At 48.7% G+C, this 24,447-nt stretch overlaps 1 protein-coding gene across 7 annotated transcripts in view; it reads right to left on the bottom strand.

Moving 5' to 3' along the window:
* LOC131728038 (histone acetyltransferase p300-like) overlaps positions 1 to 24,447 on the bottom strand; it is a 63,745-nt gene that overhangs the window by 5,018 nt on the left and 34,280 nt on the right. For 2 of the 7 annotated variants that reach the window (XM_059019248.1, XM_059019249.1), the window contains exons 15-30: positions 24,033 to 24,233; positions 23,250 to 23,442; positions 22,235 to 22,386; positions 18,330 to 18,569; positions 17,698 to 17,786; positions 13,168 to 13,278; positions 11,695 to 11,751; positions 10,158 to 10,235; positions 9,278 to 9,354; positions 7,842 to 7,992; positions 6,413 to 6,559; positions 5,446 to 5,559; positions 4,769 to 4,934; positions 4,043 to 4,210; positions 2,924 to 3,085; positions 1,631 to 1,912 (exon numbers count right to left, since the gene is read on the bottom strand). In XM_059019248.1, coding sequence (XP_058875231.1) covers positions 1,631 to 1,912; positions 2,924 to 3,085; positions 4,043 to 4,210; positions 4,769 to 4,934; positions 5,446 to 5,559; positions 6,413 to 6,559; positions 7,842 to 7,992; positions 9,278 to 9,354; positions 10,158 to 10,235; positions 11,695 to 11,751; positions 13,168 to 13,278; positions 17,698 to 17,786; positions 18,330 to 18,569; positions 22,235 to 22,386; positions 23,250 to 23,442; positions 24,033 to 24,233 — 2,388 coding nt within the window. The remainder of the gene's footprint in view (positions 1 to 1,630; positions 1,913 to 2,923; positions 3,086 to 4,042; positions 4,211 to 4,768; positions 4,935 to 5,445; positions 5,560 to 6,412; positions 6,560 to 7,841; positions 7,993 to 9,277; positions 9,355 to 10,157; positions 10,236 to 11,694; positions 11,752 to 13,167; positions 13,279 to 17,697; positions 17,787 to 18,329; positions 18,570 to 22,234; positions 22,387 to 23,249; positions 23,443 to 24,032; positions 24,234 to 24,447) is intronic. The other 5 variants (XM_059019251.1, XM_059019254.1, XM_059019252.1 and 2 more) reach the window with 3 other exon arrangements.

The raw sequence follows: 24,447 nt of genomic DNA, 5'->3' as shown, positions 1-24,447 counted from the left end.
GTGTGAGTGCTGAACTGAGCTCCAGCACAGATACACACACAATCTCTCTCAGTCTCCCTCACCTCACACCCCCCACCCTTAGCCCCGCTCAACTCTCACATGCTCTCTCCCTCTCTCCTCGCACACGGTGCAGTGGAAGTGTGTCTCCACGTGGTGCTTGCACCTCACACACACACCCCCCCTCTCTCTCAGCCCTCCCTCCCTCTCCCTCTCTCTCAGCCCCCTCTTTCCTCGCACACGGTGCAGTGGAAGTGCGTCTCCACGTGGTGCTTGCACCTCACACACACACACCCCCTCTCTCAGCCCCCTCTCTCCTCGCACACGGTGCAGTGGAAGCGCGTCTCCACGTGGTGCTTGCACCTCACACACACACACCCCCTCTCTCAGCCCCCTCTCTCCTCTCACACGGTGCAGTGGAAGCGCGTCTCCACGTGGTGCTTGCACCTCACACACACCCCCTCTCTCAGCCCTCCCTCCCTCCTCGCACACGGTACAGTGGAAGCGCGTCTCCACGTGGTGTTTGCACCTCACACACACCCTCTCTCTCAGCCCCCTCTCTCCTCTCACACGGTGCAGTGGAAGCGCGTCTCCACGTGGTGCTTGCACCTCACACACACCCCCTCTCTCAGCCCTCCCTCCCTCCTCGCACACGGTGCAGTGGAAGCGCGTCTCCACGTGGTGTTTGCACCTCACACACACCCCCCCCTCTCTTTCAGCCCCCTCTCTCCTCGCACACGGTGCAGTGGAAGCGCGTCTCCACGTGGTGCTTGCACCTCACACACACACACCCCCTCTCTCTCTCAGCCCCTCCTCTCTCCCCCCCCCCCCCTCACCTCGCACACGGAGCAGTGGAAGCGCGTCTCCACGTGGTGCTTGCACCTCACACACCCCCCTCCTCTCTCTCTCAGCCCACCCCCCCCCACCTCGCACACGGTGCAGTGGAAGCGCGTCTCCACGTGGTGCTTGCACCTCACACACACCCCCTCTCTCTCAGCCCTCCCTCCCTCCCTCTCTCTCTCTCTCTCTCTCAGCCCCCTCTCACCTCGCACACGGTGCAGTGGAAGTGCGTCTCAACGTGGTGCTTGCACCTCACACACTCAGCTCCCTCTCCCTCTCTCTCAGCCCCCTCTCACCTCTCACACGGTGCAGTGGAAGCGCGTCTCCACGTGGTGCTTGCACCTCACACACACACACCCCCTCTCTCTCAGCCCCCTCTCCCTCTCTCAGCCCCCTCTCACCTCGCACACGGTGCAGTGGAAGCGCGTCTCCACGTGGTGCTTGCACCTCACACACTCAGCTCCCTCTCCCTCTCTCTCAGCCCCCTCTCACCTCTCACACGGTGCAGTGGAAGCGCGTCTCCACGTGGTGCTTGCACCTCACACACACACACCCCCTCTCTCTCAGCCCCCTCTCCCTCTCTCAGCCCCCTCTCACCTCGCACACGGTGCAGTGGAAGTGCGTCTCAACGTGGTGCTTGCACCTCACACACTCAGCCCCCTCTCCCTCTCTCTCAGCCCCCTCTCACCTCGCACACGGTGCAGTGGAAGCACGTCTCCACGTGGTGCTTGCACCTCACACACACACACACCCCCCCTCTCTCTCAGCCCCCTCCTCTCTCCCCCCCCCTCACCTCGCACACGGTGCAGTGGAAGCGCGTCTCCACGTGGTGCTTGCATTCGTTGCAGGTGTAGACGAAGCGGTCCTGGCTCTGGTTGTGCAGCTCCACCAGCATGCACATGGAGGACCACTTGGCCCGCCGCAGCGAGGAGAACTCCAGGTGCTTGTCCCGCGCCAGCGTGAGGAACGCGTCCCGCCCGTCCATCAGGTCACACGCCATCAGGGGGTCCGGATCCACGATCGGGGGCAGCGAGTTCAGGGTGGGGCCCGCGATCAGCCGGATCACAAAGAACACCTCGAGGAGAGAGAACGTTAAATATTAATTTGAGAAAGACTTCCTAACTGAAACGTTTGCCATTGAATTTACACTGAAGACTCTGAGAAAGACTTCTAGTGGAAACGTTTGCGATTGAATTTACACTGAAGACGCTGAGAGAGACTTCTAGTGGAAACGTTTGCCGTTGAATTTACACTGAAGACGCTGAGAGAGACTTCTAGCGGAAACGTTTGCCATTGAATTTACACTGAAGACGCTGAGAGAGACTTCTAGTGGGAACGTTTGCCGTTGAATTTACACTGAAGACGCTGAGAGAGACTTCTAGCGGAAACGTTTGCCATTGAATTTACACTGAAGACGCTGAGAGAGACTTCTAGTGGAAACGTTTGCCATTGAATTTACACTGAAGACACTGAGAAAGCCATCTAATGGAAACGTTTGCCATTGAATTTACACTGAAGACGCTGAGAGAGACTTCTAGTGGAAACGTTTGCCGTTGAATTTACACTGAAGACTCCGAGAGAGACTTCTAGTGGAAACGTTTGCCATTGAATTTACACTGAAGACTCCGAGAGAGACTTCTAGTGGAAACGTTTGCCATTGAATTTACACTGAAGACGCTGAGAGAGACTTCTAGCGGAAACGTTTGCCATTGAATTTACACTGAAGACGCTGAGAGAGACTTCTAGCGGAAACGTTTGCCATTGAATTTACACTGAAGACGCTGAGAGAGACTTCTAGTGGAAACGTTTGCCATTGAATTTACACTGAAGACACTGAGAAAGCCATCTAATGGAAACGTTTGCCATTGAATTTACACTGAAGACACTGAGAAAGCCATCTAATGGAAACGTTTGCCATTGAATTTACACTGAAGACGCTGAGAGAGACTTCTAGTGGGAACGTCTGCCGTTGAATTTACTGGTCAATTTGTCACAATTCTAGAACTACAGCTCCCAGCCTGCCCCGCCCCTGCCGCAGGTGAGGAGGCATGCTGGGAGCTGTAGTTCCAGCAGCAGCAGCAGGTACCTCTTTGTGCTTCTCCATGGTAGCGTAGAGTTTCTGGGAGAGGTCGTTGGACACGTTGGGCATGCCCGGTTTCTTCTTGATGGCGCGGCTCAAGCTGCTCTTGTTCTTGCTCGTCTTCTTGTTGTTCTTCTTCTTGGCGTTCTTGCTGTCGCCCTTATTCACCTGGGAGAGAGGGAGGGAGGGAGGGATAGGAGAGAGGAAGAGAGGGGGGGAGGGGAGAGAGGGGGGAGGAGAGGGAGAGGGAGGGGAGAAGAGAGGGAGTGAGGGAGAAAGGGAGGGAGGAGGAGAGAGGGGAGGGGAGGAGAGAGGAGGAGGGGAGAGAGAGGGAGAGGAGAGGGAGGGGAGGGAGAGGACAGAGAGAGGAGGGGGAGGGAGAGGGAGAGGAGAGAGGGAGGAGAGGAGAGAGGGAGGAGAGAAGAGGGAGGGAGGAGAGGGGAGAGGAGAGGGGAGAGGAGGGAGGGAGAGAAGGAGAGAGGACGAGAGAGGGAGGGAAGGAGGGAGGGAGGAGGAGAGAGGTTAGTTCAGTATCCATAGCTTCAAAATGTTTCAATTGGAAGGTAAACCCTGAAGAAAACAATGGGTGCTCATGGTTACCCCTTCCTAACTGAAATATGTATTTTTTAGCATTTAGATGTGTGTGTGTGTCTGTCTGTCATTCATACACATGTGCTTAGAGAGACAGATAGAGAAACGTGTGTGTGTGTGTGTGTCAGTGTGTGTGTCAGTGTGTGTGTGTGTGTGTGTCAGTGTGTGTGTGTGTGTGTGTGTCAGTGTGTGTGTGTGTGTGTGTCAGTGTGTGTGTGTGTTTACTGCCTCACAACAATGCTCAGAGAGATAGAGAGGTGTGTGTGTGTGTGCGTGGCCTCACATCAGTGCTCATAGAGACAGATAGAGAGGTGTGTGTGTGTACAATATTGCACTCGCATCAGTGCTCGGAGGTGTATATACACACAAACACACACAGTATTATATAGATGTGATTGTATTGCTCAGAGGTGTATACACACACACACAGTATATATATATATATATATATATATATATATATATATATATATATATATATATATATATACACACACACACACACACACGTATGTGTGATTGCTCTGCACTCACGTCGGTGCTCTCGTTGCTCGTGCTGCTCTCCTCTCTCTTCCTCTCCTCCTCCTCTTGCTCCAGCTCCTTGATGCTCTCCTCCAGCACGTTTGGCCAGAAGTCCCCCTCGAAGTAGGGCAGCTCATTGGCACTGGTCAGCCGGTCCTCCGTGGCCTGCTTGAACACGTCCTGAGAGGGGGGGGGGGGGAAGAGGGGGGGGTTACTGTGGATTTCTACTGGGTTCACATGCTTCATCAATGCTGCAGCATTACTGTCATGCTAATAATTGAATTTGAATTGAGAGACAGAGGAGAGAGAAAGAGTGAAGGGGAGAGAGAGAAATGAGAGAACAAAGAAAAAGGAGTGAAAGAGAAAGAAAGAAAGAAACAGAAAGGGAGAAAAAGGAGAGAACAGAAAGAAAGAAATGAGAAGGGGAGAGAGCAAAAGGAGGAGAGAAAGGAGAGAGAGAGAGAGACAGGCTACAGGGCTGGGAATCAGACTCCCACTGCACAGCAGTGTGATCCAGTCCTGGTTTCACTAGGAGTTTAATAATAAGACACACCTGAGCTTGTTAGCTAGACACACTGGGGGCTGATCAAGCTGGTAGCAGTAAAACCTGGACTGGATCACACTGCTGCGCGATAGGAGCCTGATTTCCAGCCCTGGGTTAGATCCCAGCGCTGGGGGGAGGGTGGGGGGGGGTGTGATACCCCAGCGCCAGTCAGGGGCTCGGGGGCCCCCTCTCACCTTGTAGTCGTGCACGATGCGCTCGGACACGGCCTTGTCCAGCATCTTCTTGTACCACTCCTGCAGCCGCTTGGGTTTGGGGATCTTCTGGTCGGCCGGGTGGCAGTGGAAGATGTAGTCATCCCCCTCGCTGGGGGGGCAGGCCCAGATGTGACCCGTCGTGTAACTGGAGAGAGAGAGGGAGAGAGGAGGGAGAGAGGGGGGAGAGAGAGGGAGAGGGAGAGAGAGAGAGAGAGAGAGAGAGAGAGAGAGAGAGAGCGCGAGGGGAGAGAGAGAGAAAGGGGGAGAGAGAAAGAGAGGGAGAAACAGAAAGAAAGACGAGTCAAGAGAAACACACAAAGGAGAGAACAGAGAAAGGAGAGAGCGAGAGACAAAGGAGAGAACAAAGAGACAGAACAGAGAAAGAAAAAAGGAAGAGCGAGACAAAGGAGAGAAGAGAGAGAGACAAAGGAGAGAACAAAGAACAGAGAGAGACGCACGTTAACACAAATATACAATGCAGTGAAAAAATAAATAAACGCATACAAAAACCACTTCTACTGCAGTCACACCTGTACCTGTTTACAGCTGCTGGATCTGACTAAACAAACTACATCTCCCATCATCCCTCACCAGCACTGCTGCTGCCGGGGCATGCTGGGAGCTGTAGTCTCTGCAGAAAAAGTGTAAGCGCTCACCCCAGTTTCTTGACGTATTCCAGGTAGCCAATGAGAATCTCGTGGTAGACGCCCGTCCTGAGGCATCGGGGTTGGAAGAAATGAACACTGTCCAGGTATGATATGTACACCCGCCTGCAGAGAGAGACCAGAACAAGCCATTCAAAACCAATACAGGTGTAGAGAGAGGGGGCTGTGTCTCATCAATATCAGGGTCTAGCGCTGTATATTATAAAGACATTTCAGAGGGCTGGATCGCATCAATATCAGGGTCTAGCGCTGTATATTATAAAGACATTTCAGAGGGCTGGATCGCATCAATATCGGTCTAGCGCTGTATATTATAAAGACATTTCAGAGGGCTGGATCGCATCAATATCAGGGTCTAGCGCTGTATATTATAAAGACATTTCAGAGGGCTGGATCGCATCGATATCAGGGTCTAGCGCTGTATATTATAAAAGACATTTCAGAGGGCTGGATCGCATCGATATCAGGGTCTAGCTTGGAGCTCTGCTCTCAGGGCTGCAGATCCCCGAGGGGGCAGTGGGAGGGATCTGGGTTGGAGCCCCACTCTCTCAGGGCTGCAGATCCCCGAGGGGGCAGTGGGAGGGATCTGGGTTGGAGCCCCACTCTCTCAGGGCTGCAGATCCCCGAGGGGGCAGTGGGAGGGATCTGGGTTGGAGCCCCACTCTCTCAGGGCTGCAGATCCCCGAGGGGGCAGTGGGAGGGATCTGGGTTGGAGCCCCACTCTCTCAGGGCTGCAGATCCCAGAGGGGGCAGCGGGAGGGATCTGGGTAGGAGCCCCACTCTCTCAGGGCTGCAGATCCCCGAGGGGGCAGTGGGAGGGATCTGGGTTGGAGCCCCACTCTCTCAGGGCTGCAGATCCCCGAGGGGGCAGTGGGAGGGATCTGGGTTGGAGCCCCACTCTCAGGGCTGCAGATCCCCGAGGGGGCAGTGGGAGGGATCTGGGTTCGAGCTCCCTCACCTCTGGTTAGGGGAAGGCGCGTCCGATCCGTACTCCTGCACGTGCATCCCGAAGAAGCAGACATCGGCTCCGTCGATCTCCTCGAAGGCAAACAGAGCCTTCGTCCGATAGGGGAAGGACTCAGCCATCTCCCCGGTGTCCACGAACCTGCGGGCACGGCAACGGGGTTACCACGGCAACACCAGGACACGCCCACACTCCGCGTTCCGGAGCCTCAGATACCGTTCCAACGCTCGAGCAGAAAGATTAAGCCAGGAGTGGAATTTTTTTTATAAATATGGCTGTGTGTTTACAGATGCTAATGTGGGGTAAAAATTACACTGGTAGAGATTTATATATAAATATGTATTTATATCTACATATTTTATAGGGTTACGTTTTGTTTTAGATTGACTGGAGGACAGAAGAGTTAGAAGAGAGAGAGAGAGAGAGAGAGAGAGAGAGAGAGAGAGAGAGAGGATAGGAGAGATGACAGGTTTGTGACTGTCCCTCAAGCGGGTAGCTGGAGAGAGAAAGAAAGAAAGAAAAGGGAGAAGGGTAGAAAGCAAAAGAAAGGAGAGAAAGAAAGGTGAGAGAAAGGAGAGAGAGAAACGTTAACACAAACATACAGAAGGCAGAGGAGAGGAGAGAGAGAGAGAGAGAGAGAGGAGAGGAGAGGAGAGGAGGGGAGAGGAGAGAGAGGAGAGAGCCAGCGGGTACCTGCAAGGGAGCCTCAACATCACCATGAGCCAGCCCAGCACTCAGGGAGTGAACAAGGTGAGGAGAGAGGAGAGGAGAGAAGAGAGGAGAGGAGAGGGGAGGGGAGAGGAGAGGAGAGGAGAGGAGAGGAGAGGAGAGGAGAGGAGAGGAGAGGAGAGGAGAGGAGAGAGGAGAGAGCCAGCGGGTACCTGCAAGGGAGCCTCAACATCACCATGAGCCAGCCCAGCACTCAGGGAGTGAACAAGGTGAGGAGAGAGGAGAGGAGAGGAGAGGAGAGGAGAGAGAGGAGAGAGATGACAGTTTTGTGACTGTCCCTCAAGCGGGTAGCTGGAGTCTGATGAGGAGCCGACAGAGATAGAGAGAACAAAGAAAGAAATAAATGAGAAGGGGAGAAAGCAAAAGGAGAGAAATAAAGGTGAGAGAGAAAGAGAGAGATGACAGGTTTGTGACTGTCCCTCAAGCAGGTAGCTGGAGTCTGATGAAGAGGCAAGAGAGAGAAAGAAAGAAAAAGGAGAAGGGTAGAAAGCAAAAGAAAGGAGAGAAAGAAAGGTGAGAGAAAGGAGAGAGAGAGAGAAACGTTAACACAAACATAGTTAGGAGACAATACAGAGAGTTAGGACAGAGAGGAGAGGAGAGAGATAAGACACAGAGAGGGTTTGTGACTCTGTCCCTCAGGCGGGGCTCCGATGAGGAGCCTGTGCGTGGAAGCGTGCCGAGTGTGCGGGCGTACCTGGACTTCATGCCGGGCTTCACCTCCACCACCTTGTCCGACACGTGCACCACGCGGATCGTCACGTCGCCCGACTCGGGGTGGTTCTGCCGTCGCAGGTAGTCGTTGACCCGCGTCTCCAGGAAGCTGCCCAGCTTCGTCTGGGGGAGCCCTGCGGGGGGGGGGTACAGAGAGGGGGGGGTGACGGAGGGGTAACCAGCATGTCATTCGTAAAAATTTTTTTAAAAAAACACAACGTAGCTGCCGTTGTGTTTTCAAACCACTTCCGGTGAACACACCATTATTTGTTTGAAAAAAAATTAAAAAATAGTTCTCCAGTTATGTGTGTGTGTTTGAAGCAGCGATTATTATTGCTGGTTATTTAAAAGTAAAACATATTAATAATGTGGGTAACTGTTTACACTGTGTGTGTGTGTGTGTTTGTAGCAGTGATTATTAACCCTTTGCGGTCCATTGTCGGACTGGGTCCGACATTGCAATTATTCCTCTCAGGTCCTTTGTCGGACTGGGTCTGACATCATTATAGCAACGCAAAAAACGGGTTTCTAGTCGTTTTTTCTCCGGAAAAAGCCGAGAAAACCATTCAATGGCCGAGTGGGAGCGACAGGAGCCGAGACAAGTCGAAAAAAAAAAAAGGCGTATCTCATGAATAGCCATACATATGGCCCTGGTATCAGATAACGGGGAGGTCATAGTAAACAAGCTGGCTGAGTGCGTCAGCGCACAGAGACTATCATGGACATTTGCAGAGCTTTTTTCAGATGTTATAGTAATAAAATAATGACTTGGATCGCATTATTGAGGAGTTTGGTATGTACGACTATTATTTTTATTATTATTTATTTCTTACATAGATGAAAGCGATAGCGAACAAAAGGGTGGGGCGGTGCTGGAGATGCCTAGTGAGTGCTTTGTTGATATGCAGGGCCATTTAAACCCGTTTGACTGTGGAAAAAAATACATTTTAAACAGCGCGTATAAAATTAACTGCGCGTGTGAAAATAAATTGGACCTGACGCGCCTGACGCGCAATTAATAAATGGACTGCAAAGGGTTAATCGCTGGTTTATTTTTAAGTAATCGTGTTAATAACGTGAGGAGCTGTTTGCTGCAGAATTGTAATCTCAGCAGACTGTGCTGCTGTGTGAGAGTGTGATGGTTTGTTTGTAGCAGTGATTATTATCGCTGGTTTATTTTTAAGTAATCATGTTAATAACGTGAGGAGCTGTTTGCTGCAGAATTGTAATCTCAGCAGACTGTGCTGCTGTGTGAGAGTGTGATGGTTTGTTTGTAGCAGTGATTATTATCGCTGGTTTATTTTTAAGTAATCATGTTAATAACGTGGGGAGCTGTTTGCTGCAGAATTGTAATCTCAGCAGACTGTGCTGCTGTGTGAGAGTGTGATGGTTTGTTGCTGTGCAATGCTCTCTACTCACTCCACTTGCTTCTCGCTGCGTATTTGTTCTCTTTTCTCGTTTTGCCGGCTTTCTTCAGACAGTTATCGCAAGTAAAGCTACAAAGAAAAACAGGGAAAGAAAAATCAACACCAGCAGCCTGTCTGTGACATCATCCACCCCCCCACCCCCATCGCCACGGCTACACGTTCACAATCTGTCAAGCGTGAGGAGAGAGAGAGGAGGGGCGTGACTCAGAACAGCACGGGATAAGGAATCAGAGAGCTTTCTGACAACAGAAGAGCTTCAAACAGAGAGAGGCAATAATGGGACAGACAGACAGACAGACGGAGGTACAGACAGACAGACAGACAGACTCCCCCCTGCATCCCCAGAGTGTGATCCTCTCAAGATCTTGAGCTGAATAATGTTAAGAGCCAGTTTCCTGACAATGGGAGAAGCGCTTCAAACAGAGAGATGGAGGAACGTGTGACGTGTGACCTGCGCCTGCACTGCCTCCCCTCCGCCAGCAGGGGGCAGTAATGACAAGAGACACAACACATACTTACTACTGCTAATAATAATAGTAACATATCCCCTGCGATAACATATCCCCTTCAGATTCAGAGACCCCCTCTACCCAGAATCTGAGATTCAGAGACCCCTTCTACCCAGAATCTCAGATTCAGAGACCCCCTCTACCCCAGAATCTGAGATTCAGAGACCCCCTCTACCCCAGAATCTGAGATTCTCAAGAACTTGAGCTGAATAATGTTAAGAGCCAGTTTCCTGACAATGGGAGAAGCGCTTCAAACAGAGAGATGGAGGAACGTGTGACGTGTGACCTGCGCCTGCACTGCCTCCCCTCCGCCAGCAGGGGGCGGGGTGGGGAGGGGGTGATGGACAGGAGATGGAGACTTACCCTGCTGGCCAGATTGTCTCGTTATGAAGGACGCAGATTTGGTGCATTTTGCGCCCACAGTCAGTACATTCAACAAGCCTGTGGATACAAAGAGACACGTGTTAGGAGTCTACACACTACAGGGGAGCTGGCTAGGACTACAGCTCCCAGCATGCCTCTGCACCCGCGGCAATGGTGAGGCATGCTGGGAGCTGTAGTTCTTTATGCTGTGGTCTCGTATCACAAGCGATACAGACCTCTATTACGATACATCATGTACAGCTGTGGACAAAAGTTTAGCAGCATCACCCTCTATATAGAATGAACTGATTCAGCTTCATAGAGTCCAATGAAAGCTGCTGAATAATGTTCCCTTGTTAACATATTGAATTCCACCCCCTCTATATAGAATGAACTGATTCAGCTTCATAGAGTCCAATGAAAGCTGCTGAATAATGTTCCCTTGTTAACATATTGAATTCCACCCCCTCTATATAGAATGAACTGATTCAGCTTCATAGAGTCCAATGAAAGCTGCTGAATAATGTTCCCTTGTTAACATATTGAATTCCACCCCCTCTATATAGAATGAACTGATTCAGCTTCATAGAGTCCAATGAAAGCTGCTGAATAATGTTCCCTTGTTAACATATTGAATTCCACCCCCTCTATATAGAATGAACTCCCTCAGCTTCATAGAGTCCAATGAAAGCTGCTGAATAATGTTCCCTTGTTAACATATTGAATTCCACCCCCTCTATATAGAATGAACTGATTCAGCTTCATAGAGTCCAATGAAAGCTGCTGAATAATGTTCCCTTGTTAACATATTGAATTCCACCCCCTCTATATAGAATGAACTGATTCAGCTTCATAGAGTCCAATGAAAGCTGCTGAATAATGTTCCCTTGTTAACATATTGAATTCCACCCCCTCTATATAGAATGAACTGATTCAGCTTCATAGAGTCCAATGAAAGCTGCTGAATAATGTTCCCTTGTTAACATATTGAATTCCACCCCCTCTACATAGAATGAACTGATTCAGCTTCATAGAGTCCAATGAAAGCTTCTGAATAATGTTCCCTTGTTAACATATTGAATTCCACACCAGCTCTATATAGAATGAACTGATTAAATAAACACTTCAGCTTGCTCAGCCATCTTTAGCTTAAAAAAAAAAAAAAAAAAAAAACTAAAATGTTACCAGTATTATGAATTAATCATATAGCAGAGGCTTTTCTCCCAAAGCGACTTACAGAGACTAGGGGGGTGAACTCTGCATCATCAACAACTGCTGCTGCTGCTGCTGCAGAGTCACTTCCAATAGGAGCTCGTTTGTTTGACGTCTCGTCCGAAGGACGGAGCACAAGGAGGTGAAGCGACTCGCTCAGGGTCACACACACACACAGGGAGTCAGTGGCTGAGCTGGGATTTGAACCTCCTGGTGTCTACTCGAGACCCCCTTTTCATTAACTGCAAGTAAAACTGCCCGTACTCGCTCTGAAATCTGCCTGGCCTCTGAATGTGTGGCTGTTTCAAGAAGCTCTTATACTCACAGTTCAGGGTCCAGTGTGTCATTCTTTTTCTTTTCAAATTGATCTTTGCCTATTGTCCTGTAAAATTGAGGGACAGAAACTTCAGTAAAAAACACAGGAGAGCGAACAAACATCCAGACTACATGAAACACACACAGGAGCGAACGAACAAGCACCCAAACGACATGAAACACACACAGGAGAGAACGAACAAGCACCCAAACGACATGAAACACACACAGGAGCGAACGAACAAGCACCCAAACGACATGAAAAACACACAGGAGCGAACGAACAAGCACCCAAACGACATGAAAAACACACAGGAGCGAACGAACAAGCACCCAAACGACATGAAAAACACACAGGAGCGAACGAACAAGCACCCAAACGACATGAAACACACAGGAGAGAACGAACAAGCACCCAAACGAGATGAAACACACACAGGAGAGAACGAACAAGCACCCAAACGACACGAAACACACACAGGAGAGAACGAACAAGCACCCAAACGACATGAAAAACACACAGGAGCGAACGAACAAGCACCCAAACGACATGAAACACACAGGAGAGAACGAACAAGCACCCAAACGAGATGAAACACACAGGAGAGAACGAACAAGCACCCAAACGAGATGAAACACACACAGGAGAGAACGAACAAGCACCCAAACGACACGAAACACACACAGGAGAGAACGAACAAGCACCCAAACGACACGAAACACACACAGGAGCGAACGAACAAGCACCCAAACGACATGAAAAAACTAACAGACCCTAAATGAAGCATAATAGGTTTCAAAAGAAAGATGAGAGAAAGCATGAGAGAGAAATAAGGAGAGAATTAGAAAGATGACAGTGAGAAAAAGGAGGGAGAAGAGTGAGAAATGAGAGAAAGGAGCACAAGAAAAAGGAGAGAGAAGAGTGAGAAAGGAGAGGAGAGAGATGAGCAAGAAAGGAGAGAAACAAAGATGACAGCAAGAAAAAGGAGAGGGAGAAAGAAAAGAGAAAGAAAGGAGCACAAGAAAAAGGAGAACGAGGGAGAAAGAGGGAGGAGAGAGGAGAGCAAAGGAGAGAAAGGAGCACAAGAAAAAGGAGAACGAGGGAGGAGAGAGGAGAGCAAAGGAAAGAACGGAGCACAAGAAAAAGGAGAACGAGGGAGAAAGAGGGAGGAGAGAAGAGCAAAGGAGAGAAAGGAGCACAAGAAAAAGGAGAACGAGGGAGAAAGAGAGAGGAGAGCAAAAAAGGAGAGAAAGGAGCACAAGGAAAAAGGAGAGCAGAGAGAAGAGAGAAACAGAAAGGAGCACAAGAAAAAAAGAACGAGGGAGAAAGGAGGAGAGAAAAAGGAGACAGAAGAGTGAGAAAAAAGAAAGAGCGAAAAAAGAGAGAAGAGAGCAAGAGAAAAAACACAAGCAGCGTTGCGAGAGAGAGGAAGCAACAACACTACTGAGGAAGCTGGTAAGGAGGGTGGCGGTCGGTACTCACGTCTGCGTCTGGGACGGGTCGTCTCCCAGCGCCACCGTCTCCCCCGGGATTTCGTTGAAACACTTCTCACAGAAGTGATACCTGTCAGCAATAAGGCCATATTTGGGTGAACTGTTCGTCCACACATCACAGCCAATCAGAACAGGCCAGGGGGGGCGGGCACAGGCGGGCACAGGTGGGAGGAGCAGAGAGCAGGTCGCCGGGACAACAGAGGCGGGGAGTAGCAATCAACCAATGAATGCGCAAGAAAAAGAAAAGGCGGAGCAAATTTGGGGATGGGTTTGAAAATGTTTGCAAAGCCAGTGCAGACATCACAAGCATTAAAAAAAGAGGAGAGAGAGAGAGAGAGAGAGAGAGAGGGGGGGGAGGAGGGAGGAGGGGGGGAGGCGAAAAAAAACAAAGACAGACAGGACACAAAGCCAAGGCAAAGCACAAATTAGCATCAAAATATCTCAATGGGATTTTACAAGCATAACAAAAAAATGATTCAAACATGTAGTGTTCTGTATTGAAAAAATAATAACCGTTTAAATAAAATTAGGTTTGGGGGGGTGGGGGGGGGGGGGGGGTAGGGTGAGAGAATGCATCCACTTGAAATGTGTTTGATGTTTGCTGTTGATAATATATATTCTTTTGAGAACAACAGATGGGCTTCAGCGAGTTACAGGATAATAATTCCATCCAGGGTTTCTGTGATAAACTACGAGAGCGAAGGCGGAGCTTCTAAACTGTCACAGAACCCCGAGATGGAATTGTTTTCCTGCGACTCACTGAAGAGGCCCGTCTGTTATTTTTTATAATCCACGGATACCCCTGCGATGCTGATATTAAAGAGGACGAGGTTCAGCGGGACAGTTGGGTGTTTTTTTGGTTTTTTTAAACGTCGTGTTTCGGCGCTGTACAGACGTTCTGTGTCGTTATCCGTTAGAGCTTCAGCTTGATTTGGACGATCTCCTTTACCTTGTTTTAATTTCCCGTTCCTCTCCGGTTTCTCTGAGATATACGAATGCACCAGCTTGACATCATTTTAACGTATTCTCATTGTGTTGCTCATTAATGAACATTTCTGCTCTGTGGGTGTCGTCCAGCGATTGAAAACGAGACATTTTGTGTTTGAATTGAAAGCAACGGTCTTGAAGAGTCGAATGGGTCAAAGTTCAAGTATATTTTCCTCTAGAGGAACTATCACTTTTTGACTTCACTGCTGTGGGATTATGACTTAATTTAAAATGGCTCAGGATGCAAATATAGCCTTCATCCATGTGCATATATCCTCTCTCTCTCTCTCTCTCTCTCTCTCTCTCGTGGAGGTCAGTTATTTACAAGCCCTCCTGCATGAAAACTCCTCCGGGCGCGAGAATTTCAATTTCCTCAACCGGAGACACAGAATCAAGCCGCTCTCGAGTGTGAAAATGTGCCTCCTCTTCGAGCTTCGATTCATTCATTAGGAGACGTGTTTAAAACGCCTTGGAAAGAGTCTACCGTTAGCGTCTGTTGCTTTTCTCTCTGCAGTTTTAAATCTCTGCTGTGGGTCGACTCAAAGTCAGTTAGACAAACACAGATGGGGTCACTTCCCTCAGATTTCAGGTTCCGGTGGTCTGACTTCACCAGCAGGGTGAATCGACGCTGCAGAAGCGACAGGGGGCGCTCTGATACGTTTGCGAGCAGCTGTAGAAGAGTTTAGATTCCAGCTGACTACTCCTAGGGTCGGCAACAGCAGCTTGTTCTTTTCGAGCTCCGAAATTAAGGAACGCTGCGCCTTCGCCAGGTCAGGGAAAAACTGGGACCGTTCCAGCTTAAGACTAAAAAAAACAAACTCACTTTTATAAAAACGGCTCTCTCTTATCTTAGCGGATTTTAAGGTACTTTTAAAATTGTATTATGTGTACGCTATACAAACGCATCGTGGTTCGTTCTTTCTCTCTGCTCTGTACTGCGCAGCGCTTTTGCAATACTTTTGTATTTTAAAAAAAGCGTTCTACAAATTAATAAATACATTTACATTACCAAGCTGGGATAATCAACAATGGAAAGCACACACTGTCTGCAAAGATGTGAGGTTTCAACCCTTAGCGGTCCATTTATTCAGTGTCTGTCAGGCACGTCTGGTCCAGTTTATTTTCACAAGTAATTTTATTCCCAGTAAAACAGGTTTAAACGTCTCTGCATGTCAACAGGACTCTCAGTACTGCCTCTCCAGCCCTGCTCCTCGCTCGCTGTGTTTATCGCACACCTCTTCATCGTCGCTCATACTGATCAAATCATCTCCTGATCGCTCGACTGATAACAGAACTCCTCGATAATGAGATCCGAGTCGTTGTTTTATGACTAGAACATCTCAAAACGCTCTGTAAATGTCTGTGATGTTCTTTGAGCGCTGGATGCAGAAGCAGCTGTCTTGTTTGCTTATGTCCGTGTTATCTTTGTGGTGCGTGTTGCTCCGATCCGCCTCCATTTTTTTTTTTCGGTCTCTCTCGGCCATTGAAAGCTTTTCTCTGCTTTTTCAGGAGGACAAAACGACTAGAGACCCGTGCTGGACGTTTTTTTTGATGATGTCGGACAGGGTCCGACAATCGGGCCGCAAAGGGAAAATTTTAACGTCGGACAAGCCCGGTTTTGAGACCAGCAATTGAACATGGGCAGAGATTTTAAGCGAGTGCATGACAGTGGTTAAGGAAATGCTGCAAAACACAGATGGGTCATTTCAAACCAGCGCAGGCCTTTAAAAATGCAAGCAAAAAAACACACAGACTAAACAAAACAGTGAAAAAACAAAATCAGAGCCAAACTCTCATGCTGTGTCATTGGTTTTGTAAGCAGCCGTCGGGTGTGAGAAAGGGTTAAAAAAAATAATCAATCATCGCCTCTCGCAGTTCTCGCTACTTTGGGGAATCTGTGAATGAAACCTAGATTTAATAAAATGATGTTCACGTGTGTTTTGTTTGTGTGTTTCTCACAGGACAGCTGCACAGAAGAGACTGCTCGAGTATTCAGTCTCTAAGCTGCCTTGGATAAAGGCGTTTGATAGATAAACGATTCAGGACAGAGGGGGGGGGGGGGGGGGGGGGGGGGGGGGGGGTCGCTGGTGTGGATCCGGGGGGGCTGATTTTGTCGTTCGGAGTGAATTAAGAAGCAGCCACTCGGGTTTGTGACGAACGCTGCTTTCAGAGACTCTGGAGAGAACGGAGATCCATCACAAACACTCAGCTGTTTCTTAATTCACTCTGAACGGGAAACTCAGCCCCCAGATCCACACCAGCGGCCCCCTCCTGATTTCTGAGGGGCGTTCCCTCCCAGTAAAATCGACACAGCAAAGACTGCAGCATTAACAACTAAAACACATCTCGATAATCAATGCGTTAAACTTTTTAAAACTGTGTGGTTGTGTGTGTGTGTGTGTGAGTTTGGGATGCACCCCCCCACCCTACCCGCCCCCACCCCGCCCAAAAATCAGTAATCTAGCTAACAGAACACTGCCGTAAAAGAAGGCCACAGCTTTGCCAGTTTATCCCAGTTTGGAAGTGGTGTGATTTTGAAACTTTGTAAAAAAGCAGCAATGAGCCTGCAAATTAAAACTGAAGCTGCGTTTCCTTATCTAACCACCAGGTGGCGCCCGTGAGTGAAAATCGTGCCACAAATGATAAGTCTTAGGAGGCAAAAATAATTGCTCTAAAAATGAATGCCACAGTATTGATTTAGGGCACTGCGATGAGATAAAAAAGATGCTGTGGCCTTCTTTTGGTTTATAATTGCATGTCAATAAGTTAAAAAGAAAATAAAATAAAAAAATCTAAATATATATTATTATTAATAAAAAATAAACAGTTTCAAAGCATTCAAACTTCTAATAAACATCTGTGCCATGCAAACTCTTAATACTTTTCAAGACAGATAATTAGCAGATATATCTATTCAATAATTTAGAAAAGGTCATGCAATTTAAAAAAATGCATGCTATCCATTCTCTCAGCCTCATACAGTCTTGTGTGTCGCATTGCACAGCAGTGTGATCCAGTCCTGGTTTCACTGGGAGTTTAATAATCAGACACACCTGAGCTTGTTAGCTAGACACACTGGGGGCTGATCAAGCTGGTAGCAGTAAAACCTGGACTGGATCACACTGCTGTGCGATAGGAGTCTGATTCCCCTCCCTGATCTCTCTGTCTAAATATCCCACAGTTCCCAGCAATATCCTGTAGCTCTCTTCACTATAAAATCAGCTACAAACCTCCTTCAACCAAAGTCTATCTACAGGGCTGGGAATCAGACTCCCGCTGCACAGCAGTGTGATCCAGTCCTGGTTTCACTAGGAGTTTAATAATCAGACACACCTGAGCTTGTTAGCTAGACACACTGGGGGCTGATCAAGCCGGTAGCAGTAAAACCTGGACTGGATCACACTGCTGTGTGATAGGAGTCTTATCTCCAGTCCTGCTTGCGTGTTACTCTGGGTTGTTGCTCAGTGTTTCTCTAACCCCCCCCAGTCTCTCTCTCTCTCACACACACACTCCAGTCTCCGGTCTCTCGTACCTGTTCTGGTAGCTGAAATAGGCTGCGTCTCGCGGGATCGTACACAGCTGTTTCCCGTAGCAACACAGCGTCTGAGGAGAGAACTCCAGCTACAAGAAACACAAGACAAGCAGGGTTACAGTCCCACGGACTACAGCTCCCAGCATGCCTCTGCACCCACGGCCATGGTGAGGCATGCTGGGAGCTGTAGTTCTTCATGCTGTGGTCTCGTATCACATGAAAGCTGCTGAATAATGTTCCCTTGTTAACATTGAATTCCACCCCCTCTATATAGAATGAACTCCCTCAGCTTCATAGAGTCCAATGAAAGCTGCTGAATAATGTTCCCTTGTTAACATATTGAATTCCATCCCCTCTATATAGAATGAACTGATTCAGCTTCATAGAGTCCAATGAAAGCTGCTGAATAATGTTCCCTTGTTAACATATTGAATTCCACCCCCTCTATATAGAATGAACTCACTCAGCTTCAGAGTGCAATGAAAGCAGTACCCCAGCCCCTCCCCTCCCTCAGCAGTACCCCAGCCCCTCTCCCCTCCCTCAGCAGTACCCCAGCCCCTCTCCCCTCCCTCAGCAGCACCCCAGCCCCTCTCCCCTCCCTCAGCAGTACCCCAGCCCCTCCCCCCTCTCACCTTCCTCCCGCAGCAGTACCCCAGCCCCTGCATGACGGGGTCGATGTCCTGCTCAAAGACCTCCGCTAGCTTGGAGCAGTACTTGTAGACCCGGGAGGTCTTCCGGTTGTACAGCCAGGCGTTGTTAAACATGAGCCAGATATCGTCCACGTACTGCCACGGCTCCTGATACTGCCCCGTGTCCAGCTTGCGTTTGATGGTGGACAGATCCATGGGGTTCTTCACAATGTCGAAATAATCCTGAAGAGGTGGATGAGGAGGAGGAGGGAGAGAGGGAGAGAGAGAGAGAGGGAATATCGAAATCTGCCTTTGTAAAACAGAGAGTCAAAAAAGCAAGCTGTACTTCAGCAAAGCCAAGATGTAAAACACACACACACACATAGCAAAACTAAAATAAATTAAATTAAATAAAAGCAAGTACTTTAAATTATACAACACAGCAAGTTTTGATAGCATGAAGTTAAAATCTGCCCTGGTTTTTATTTTATTATTATTATTATTTATTTCTTAGCAGACGCCCTTATCCAGGGCGACTTACAATTGTTACAAGAGATCACATTATTTTTACATACAATTCCCCATTTATACAGTTGGGTTTTTACTGGAGCAATCTAGGTAAAGTACCTTGCTCAAGGGTACAGCAGCAGTGTCCCCCACCTGGGATTGAACCCACGACCCTCCGGTCAAGAGTCCAGAGCCCCTGACCGCTACTCTACATTTGCTGCAGAGATATGAAATCAAAAATCACTGGAAATGGAAATCTTGATAAATTCAGTGATGTTTTAAATTTGAAACAGACCCACAACTGCAATTTCAAAAGCTTTCAGCCCCAGAGAGAGACTTCTTACAAGACGTTTTAGACGTCTCTTGTTTCTGTTTGCGGAGCAGAAATTGAAATTTTCAAGCTCGGTTTTCAGGGTTTTTGTAAAAGATATAAATGAAAAAACTCGAGCTACTGTGATTCTCTCAAAACCCGGGCAAATTTTTGGTTTGACTTCAGGTTAAAACAGTTATATTATATATAAACACACACACATTAAAAACATGAATACAATACTTATTACTGGCGAGGAACTGTCTATTAAAAAAAGTGCTTTTGTAAAAAAATTATTTAAAAAGCATTTTTTTTATTTTTTAAAAACCAAAGCTTATTTAAGCTTCGGGTGTAATGCGAATAAATTAATTAGAATCAAATTTAATTAAAAAAAAAATAATGTAAGACGCTAAAAACGTTTTTTGATTTTTTTTTTTTTTTTCAATTGATTTTAAATTTGACCCCCCCCCCCAACCCCCCCCGATTGAAAATGCATGCATTGATTTTTTTTTTTCAATTGATTTTAAATTTGACCCCCCCCCCCACCCCATTGAAAATGCATGCATTGATTTTTTTTTTCCAGATTAAAATTCTGCACTCTGAGATGAGTCGCTCCAATTTTCAAAATCTGCATCTATATGGATTTAAAAAAAAAAAAAGCAAGCTTATAAAAAGTAATGTAAGCAAAATAAAACGAAAAAGCGCGAAAAATTCACAGACTACAAAAAAAGCAGAAGGATGCCGCTGGGTTTGCACAGAAGAGCTGCTTCACAATTACAGCAAGCCGGCCCACGGGGCGAAACATGAGGGGTACTTATCTGGTAAGGCATCGAACCCGCAGCAGAGAAACCAATTCACTTGAAAACTGCTGCACGAAACGACTGGGATACTGGGAGGGAGGGAGGGAGGGAGCGCCCCACAGAAATCAGGGGCCCCATTTACCATTCAGAGTGAAAACGAGTCAAGAGACAGCTGCTGGGGTTTGTGTGGGTCGCTGTTCTCCACAGGACTGGGTGCAGCAGCAGCAGGGCTAGTGTGAGTTTGTAACCCTGCTCAAACTCCTGGCTCCTGATCATTTCAATATTAATAATACTAGACTTCATTGAGGGGAGCTCTGAACCCCAGGACTGGGTGCAGCAGCAGCAGCAGGGCTAGTGTGAGTTTGTAACCCTGCTCAAACTCCTGGCTCCTGATCATTTCAATATTAATAATACTAGACTTCATTGAGGGGAGCTCTGAACCCCAGGACTGGGTGCAGCAGCAGCAGCAGCAGCAGGGCTAGTGTGAGTTTGTAACCCTGCTCAAACTCCTGGCTCCTGATCATTTCAATATTAATAATACTAGACTTCATTGAGGGGAGCTCTGAACCCCAGGACTGGGTGCAGCAGCAGCAGCAGCAGGGCTAGTGTGAGTTTGTAACCCTGCTCAAACTCCTGGCTCCTGATCATTTCAATATTAATAATACTAGACTTCATTGAGGGGAGCTCTGAACCCCAGGACTGGGTGCAGCAGCAGCAGGGCTAGTGTGAGTTTGTAACCCTGCTCAAACTCCTGGCTCCTGATCATTTCAATATTAATAATACTAGACTTCATTGAGGGGAGCTCTGAACCCCAGGACTGGGTGCAGCAGCAGCAGGGGGATAGTTTAAGAGGAGCAGCAATCTTCACAAACCCCAGCAGCTGTTTCTTCACTCGTTTCACTCTGAATGACCAATCAGCCCGATCCCTCCTGATTTCTGTGGGGCGCTCCCTCCCAGGAAATCTGATAAATCTGTGCGTGCTGCACGAATTTGAACCTTCCTTCGTCAGCAAGGAACTCTCTTAAAAACAGACTTAAGCTCTCTCTTTTTTTTTTTTTAAATGGGAAATAAAAAACGTTTTTGGAGTATTACATCATTTCCTGGATCAGCTCTAAATTTTGCAATTTATAAATAAGAAAAGGAGAGAGTTTGGAAGAAAAGGCCCCGCATACATTCAGAGACATTCAAATCTGCCCGATACATTCAGAGACACGCAAACCCATGACAATCTGCACTCACACACACAACCAGAAACAGAGACACACACAACCAGAAACACAGAGACACACACAACCAGAAACACAGAGACACACACAACCAGAAACACAGAGACACACACACAGCCAGCCAGACACACACACACACAGCCAGCCAGAGACACACACAGCCAGAGACACAGAGACACACACACAGCCAGCCAGACACACACACAGCCAGAGACACAGAGACACACACACAACCAGAAACACAGAGACACACACAGAGCCAGCCAGAAACACACACAGCCAGCCAGAGACACACACACAGCCAACCAGAGACACACACACACAGCCAACCAGACACACACACACAGCCAGCCAGAGACACACACACACAGCCAACCAGAGACACACAGACACACACACAGCCAGCCAGAGACACACAGCCAGCCAACCAGAGACGCACACACAGCCAACCAGAGACGCACACAGCCAGCCAGAGACAGACACACAGCCAACCAGAGACACACACACAGCCAGCCAGAGACACACACACACAGCCAACCAGAGACACACAGACACACACACAGCCAGCCAGAGACACACAGCCAGCCAACCAGAGACGCACACACAGCCAACCAGAGACGCACACACAGCCAGCCAGACACACACACAGCCAGCCAGAGACAGACACACAGCCAACCAGAGATACACAGCCAGTCAACCAGAGACACACACACAGCCAGCCAGAGACACAGACACACACACAGCCAGCCAGAGACACACACAGACACACACAGCCAGAGACACACACAGACACACACAGCCAGAGACTCAAGAGACACACACAGCCAGAGACTCAAGAGACACACACAGCCAGAGACTCAAGAGACACACACACAGCCAGCGTCAGACACACACAGATACAACCACACACACAGACAACCTGAGACAGACACACACGATCCCCCCTCCCCCCCCCCCAGCCACGCAGATAAAGACTGAGAAGCAGGAGGGAGAGCGAAAGAGAGAGGAAGAGGAGGAGGAGGAAGGAGGAGAAACTAAAGCAACGAAGCGAGCGCAGCCCCTTACCAGGTTAGTGCGGTTACTAGTTCGAATACGTACGGGTATTCCCAGTAACTGGGGGTCCACAGGCTGGCGGAAGGGCAGAGACTCGGGGTCCTGCCTGTACAGAGCCTCCAGAGTGGGCATGAGAGACTGACGCAACTCCTCCGGCTTGAAGACTGAGGAGAGGGGAGGGGGGGGGGGGGGGAAGAGGATGGGGAAAGAGGGGGAGAACGAGAGAGAGAGAGGGGAGGAGAGAGGAGAGGAGAGGAGAGAGGGGGAGGGGAGAGAGAGAGGGAGAGGGAGAGGGAGAGAGAGAGAGAGAGAGAGAGGGGGGAGAGCGGGAGAAAGAGGGGGAGAGAGGAGGAGAGAAGGAGAGAGGGGGAGAGGGAAGGAGAGAGGGGGAGAGGGGAGGAGAGACGGGAGGAGAGACGGGAGGAGAGAAGGAGAAGAGAGATTTAAAAACACACAGCTGTGTTTTGCATCACCCTATAGAATTTTAAGAATTATGAACATAATTTTAGATCGTTTATTATTTAACATTGGGATGTAATCAAAGAAACTACAAAATGATATTGCAAAATGTTACCTGCTATGTGATGATGTGAGTGACTGAGCAGTATAGCCTGTTCTATAACTACAGCTCCCAGCATGCCTCACCATTGCCGCGGGTGCAGAGGCATGCTGGGAGCCGTAGTTCTTTACACTGCCCTCTAAGTGCTATTCTATCAGCCCTGCTATGTGATGCGAGTGACTGAGCAGTATAGACTGTTCTATAAACTACAGCTCCCAGCATGCCGCCACACCTGCAACATTGGTGAGGGATGCTGGGAGCTGTAGTTCTTGTATGCTGTTGTCTTGTATCCCAATACAAGCGATACAGACCTCTATTACAATGCATCACGATTCATTGATACACAGTGAAATCCGTACAGCCCTACTAGAACTCCGGTTCCCAGCATGCCTCTGCACCCGCGGCAATGGTGAGGCATGCTGGGAGCTGTAGTTCTTTAACGTTACGGTGCGATTGAGCCCCACGTACTTTTCCTCTTGCTCTGGCCGGGGCTGGGGGAGGTCTGTGGGGCGGGGGTGCCCGGCCCCTCCCCTCCCTCCTCCTCTCGGGGCTCCAGCTTCAACTCGGGCTTCTTGTCCTCCGAGGAGGAAGAGGAGGAGGAGGATGAAGAGTCCATGGGCTCGGGCTTGCTGTCCTCCGCTGGGCCCAAATCCTCCTTCACCTGGAGAGAGAGAGAGAGAGAGAGAGAGAGAGAGAGAGAGAGAGAGAGAGAGAGAGAAAGAAAGAGAGAGATCAGAGACTCAATAGGGCTGAACTACAAATACTAAAAGAAACTTCATGAATTCAATGGCAAACGTTTCCACTAGAAGTCTCTCAGCGTCTTCAGTGTAAATTCAATGGCAAACGTTTCCACTAGAAGTCTTTCTCAGCGTCTTCAGAGTAAATTCAATGGCAAACGTTTCCACTAGAAGTCTCTCTCAGCGTCTTCAGTGTAAATTCAATGGCAAACGTTTCCACTAGAAGTCTTTCTCAGCGTCTTCAGAGTAAATTCAATGGCAAACGTTTCCACTAGAAGTCTCTCTCAGCGTCTTCAGTGTAAATTCAACGGCAAACGTTTCCACTAGAAGTCTCTCTCAGCGTCTTCAGTGTAAATTCAATGGCAAACGTCTCCACTAGAAGTCTAACTACATCACTATATCGTATTCATGTATAGAATGCACTATGAATTACTGCAATATCTTATCCGTAGCTATTAAACTCTCAAGAGTGCTGAAATACGTAAAATCTCGTAAATTAAAAGCAGGCTCTGACCTCCGGCTTCACTTCCTGTTTGACTCCGCCAAGCTCCGCCCCCGGCCCCTCCTCTTCCTCCTCCTCTTCCTGCTTGACCTCCATCTTCCCTTCGTGCGGCGCGGGGTCGTGCGGGGGCTGCTGGGAGCTGGCGTCGGCGCTGCAGGCGGAGGCCGGGTTTGAGGTCAGCCCGTCGCCGGTCACCGCGGATTTCTGAGACAGCTGCAACAGGGAGGGAACACAGAGAGATGAAACACTGAAGCCGTCCTGGAACTACAGCTCCCAGCATGCCTCCTCACCCGCGGCAGTGGTGAGGGATGCTGGGAGCTGTAGTTCTTTATGCCGTGGTCTTGTAGCCCAATACAAACCTCTATTAGGATGGGATACACAGTGAATCGGCACAGCCCTGGCTAGGACTACAGCTCCCAGCATGCCT

The sequence above is a fragment of the Acipenser ruthenus genome, unplaced genomic scaffold (assembly GCF_902713425.1).
Source record: "Acipenser ruthenus unplaced genomic scaffold, fAciRut3.2 maternal haplotype, whole genome shotgun sequence".
In the NCBI taxonomy this organism is placed as follows: Eukaryota; Metazoa; Chordata; class Actinopteri; order Acipenseriformes; family Acipenseridae; genus Acipenser; species Acipenser ruthenus.
The sequence above is the reverse complement of the archived record's forward strand: the minus strand, read 5'-3'. Positions and strand labels throughout refer to the sequence as shown.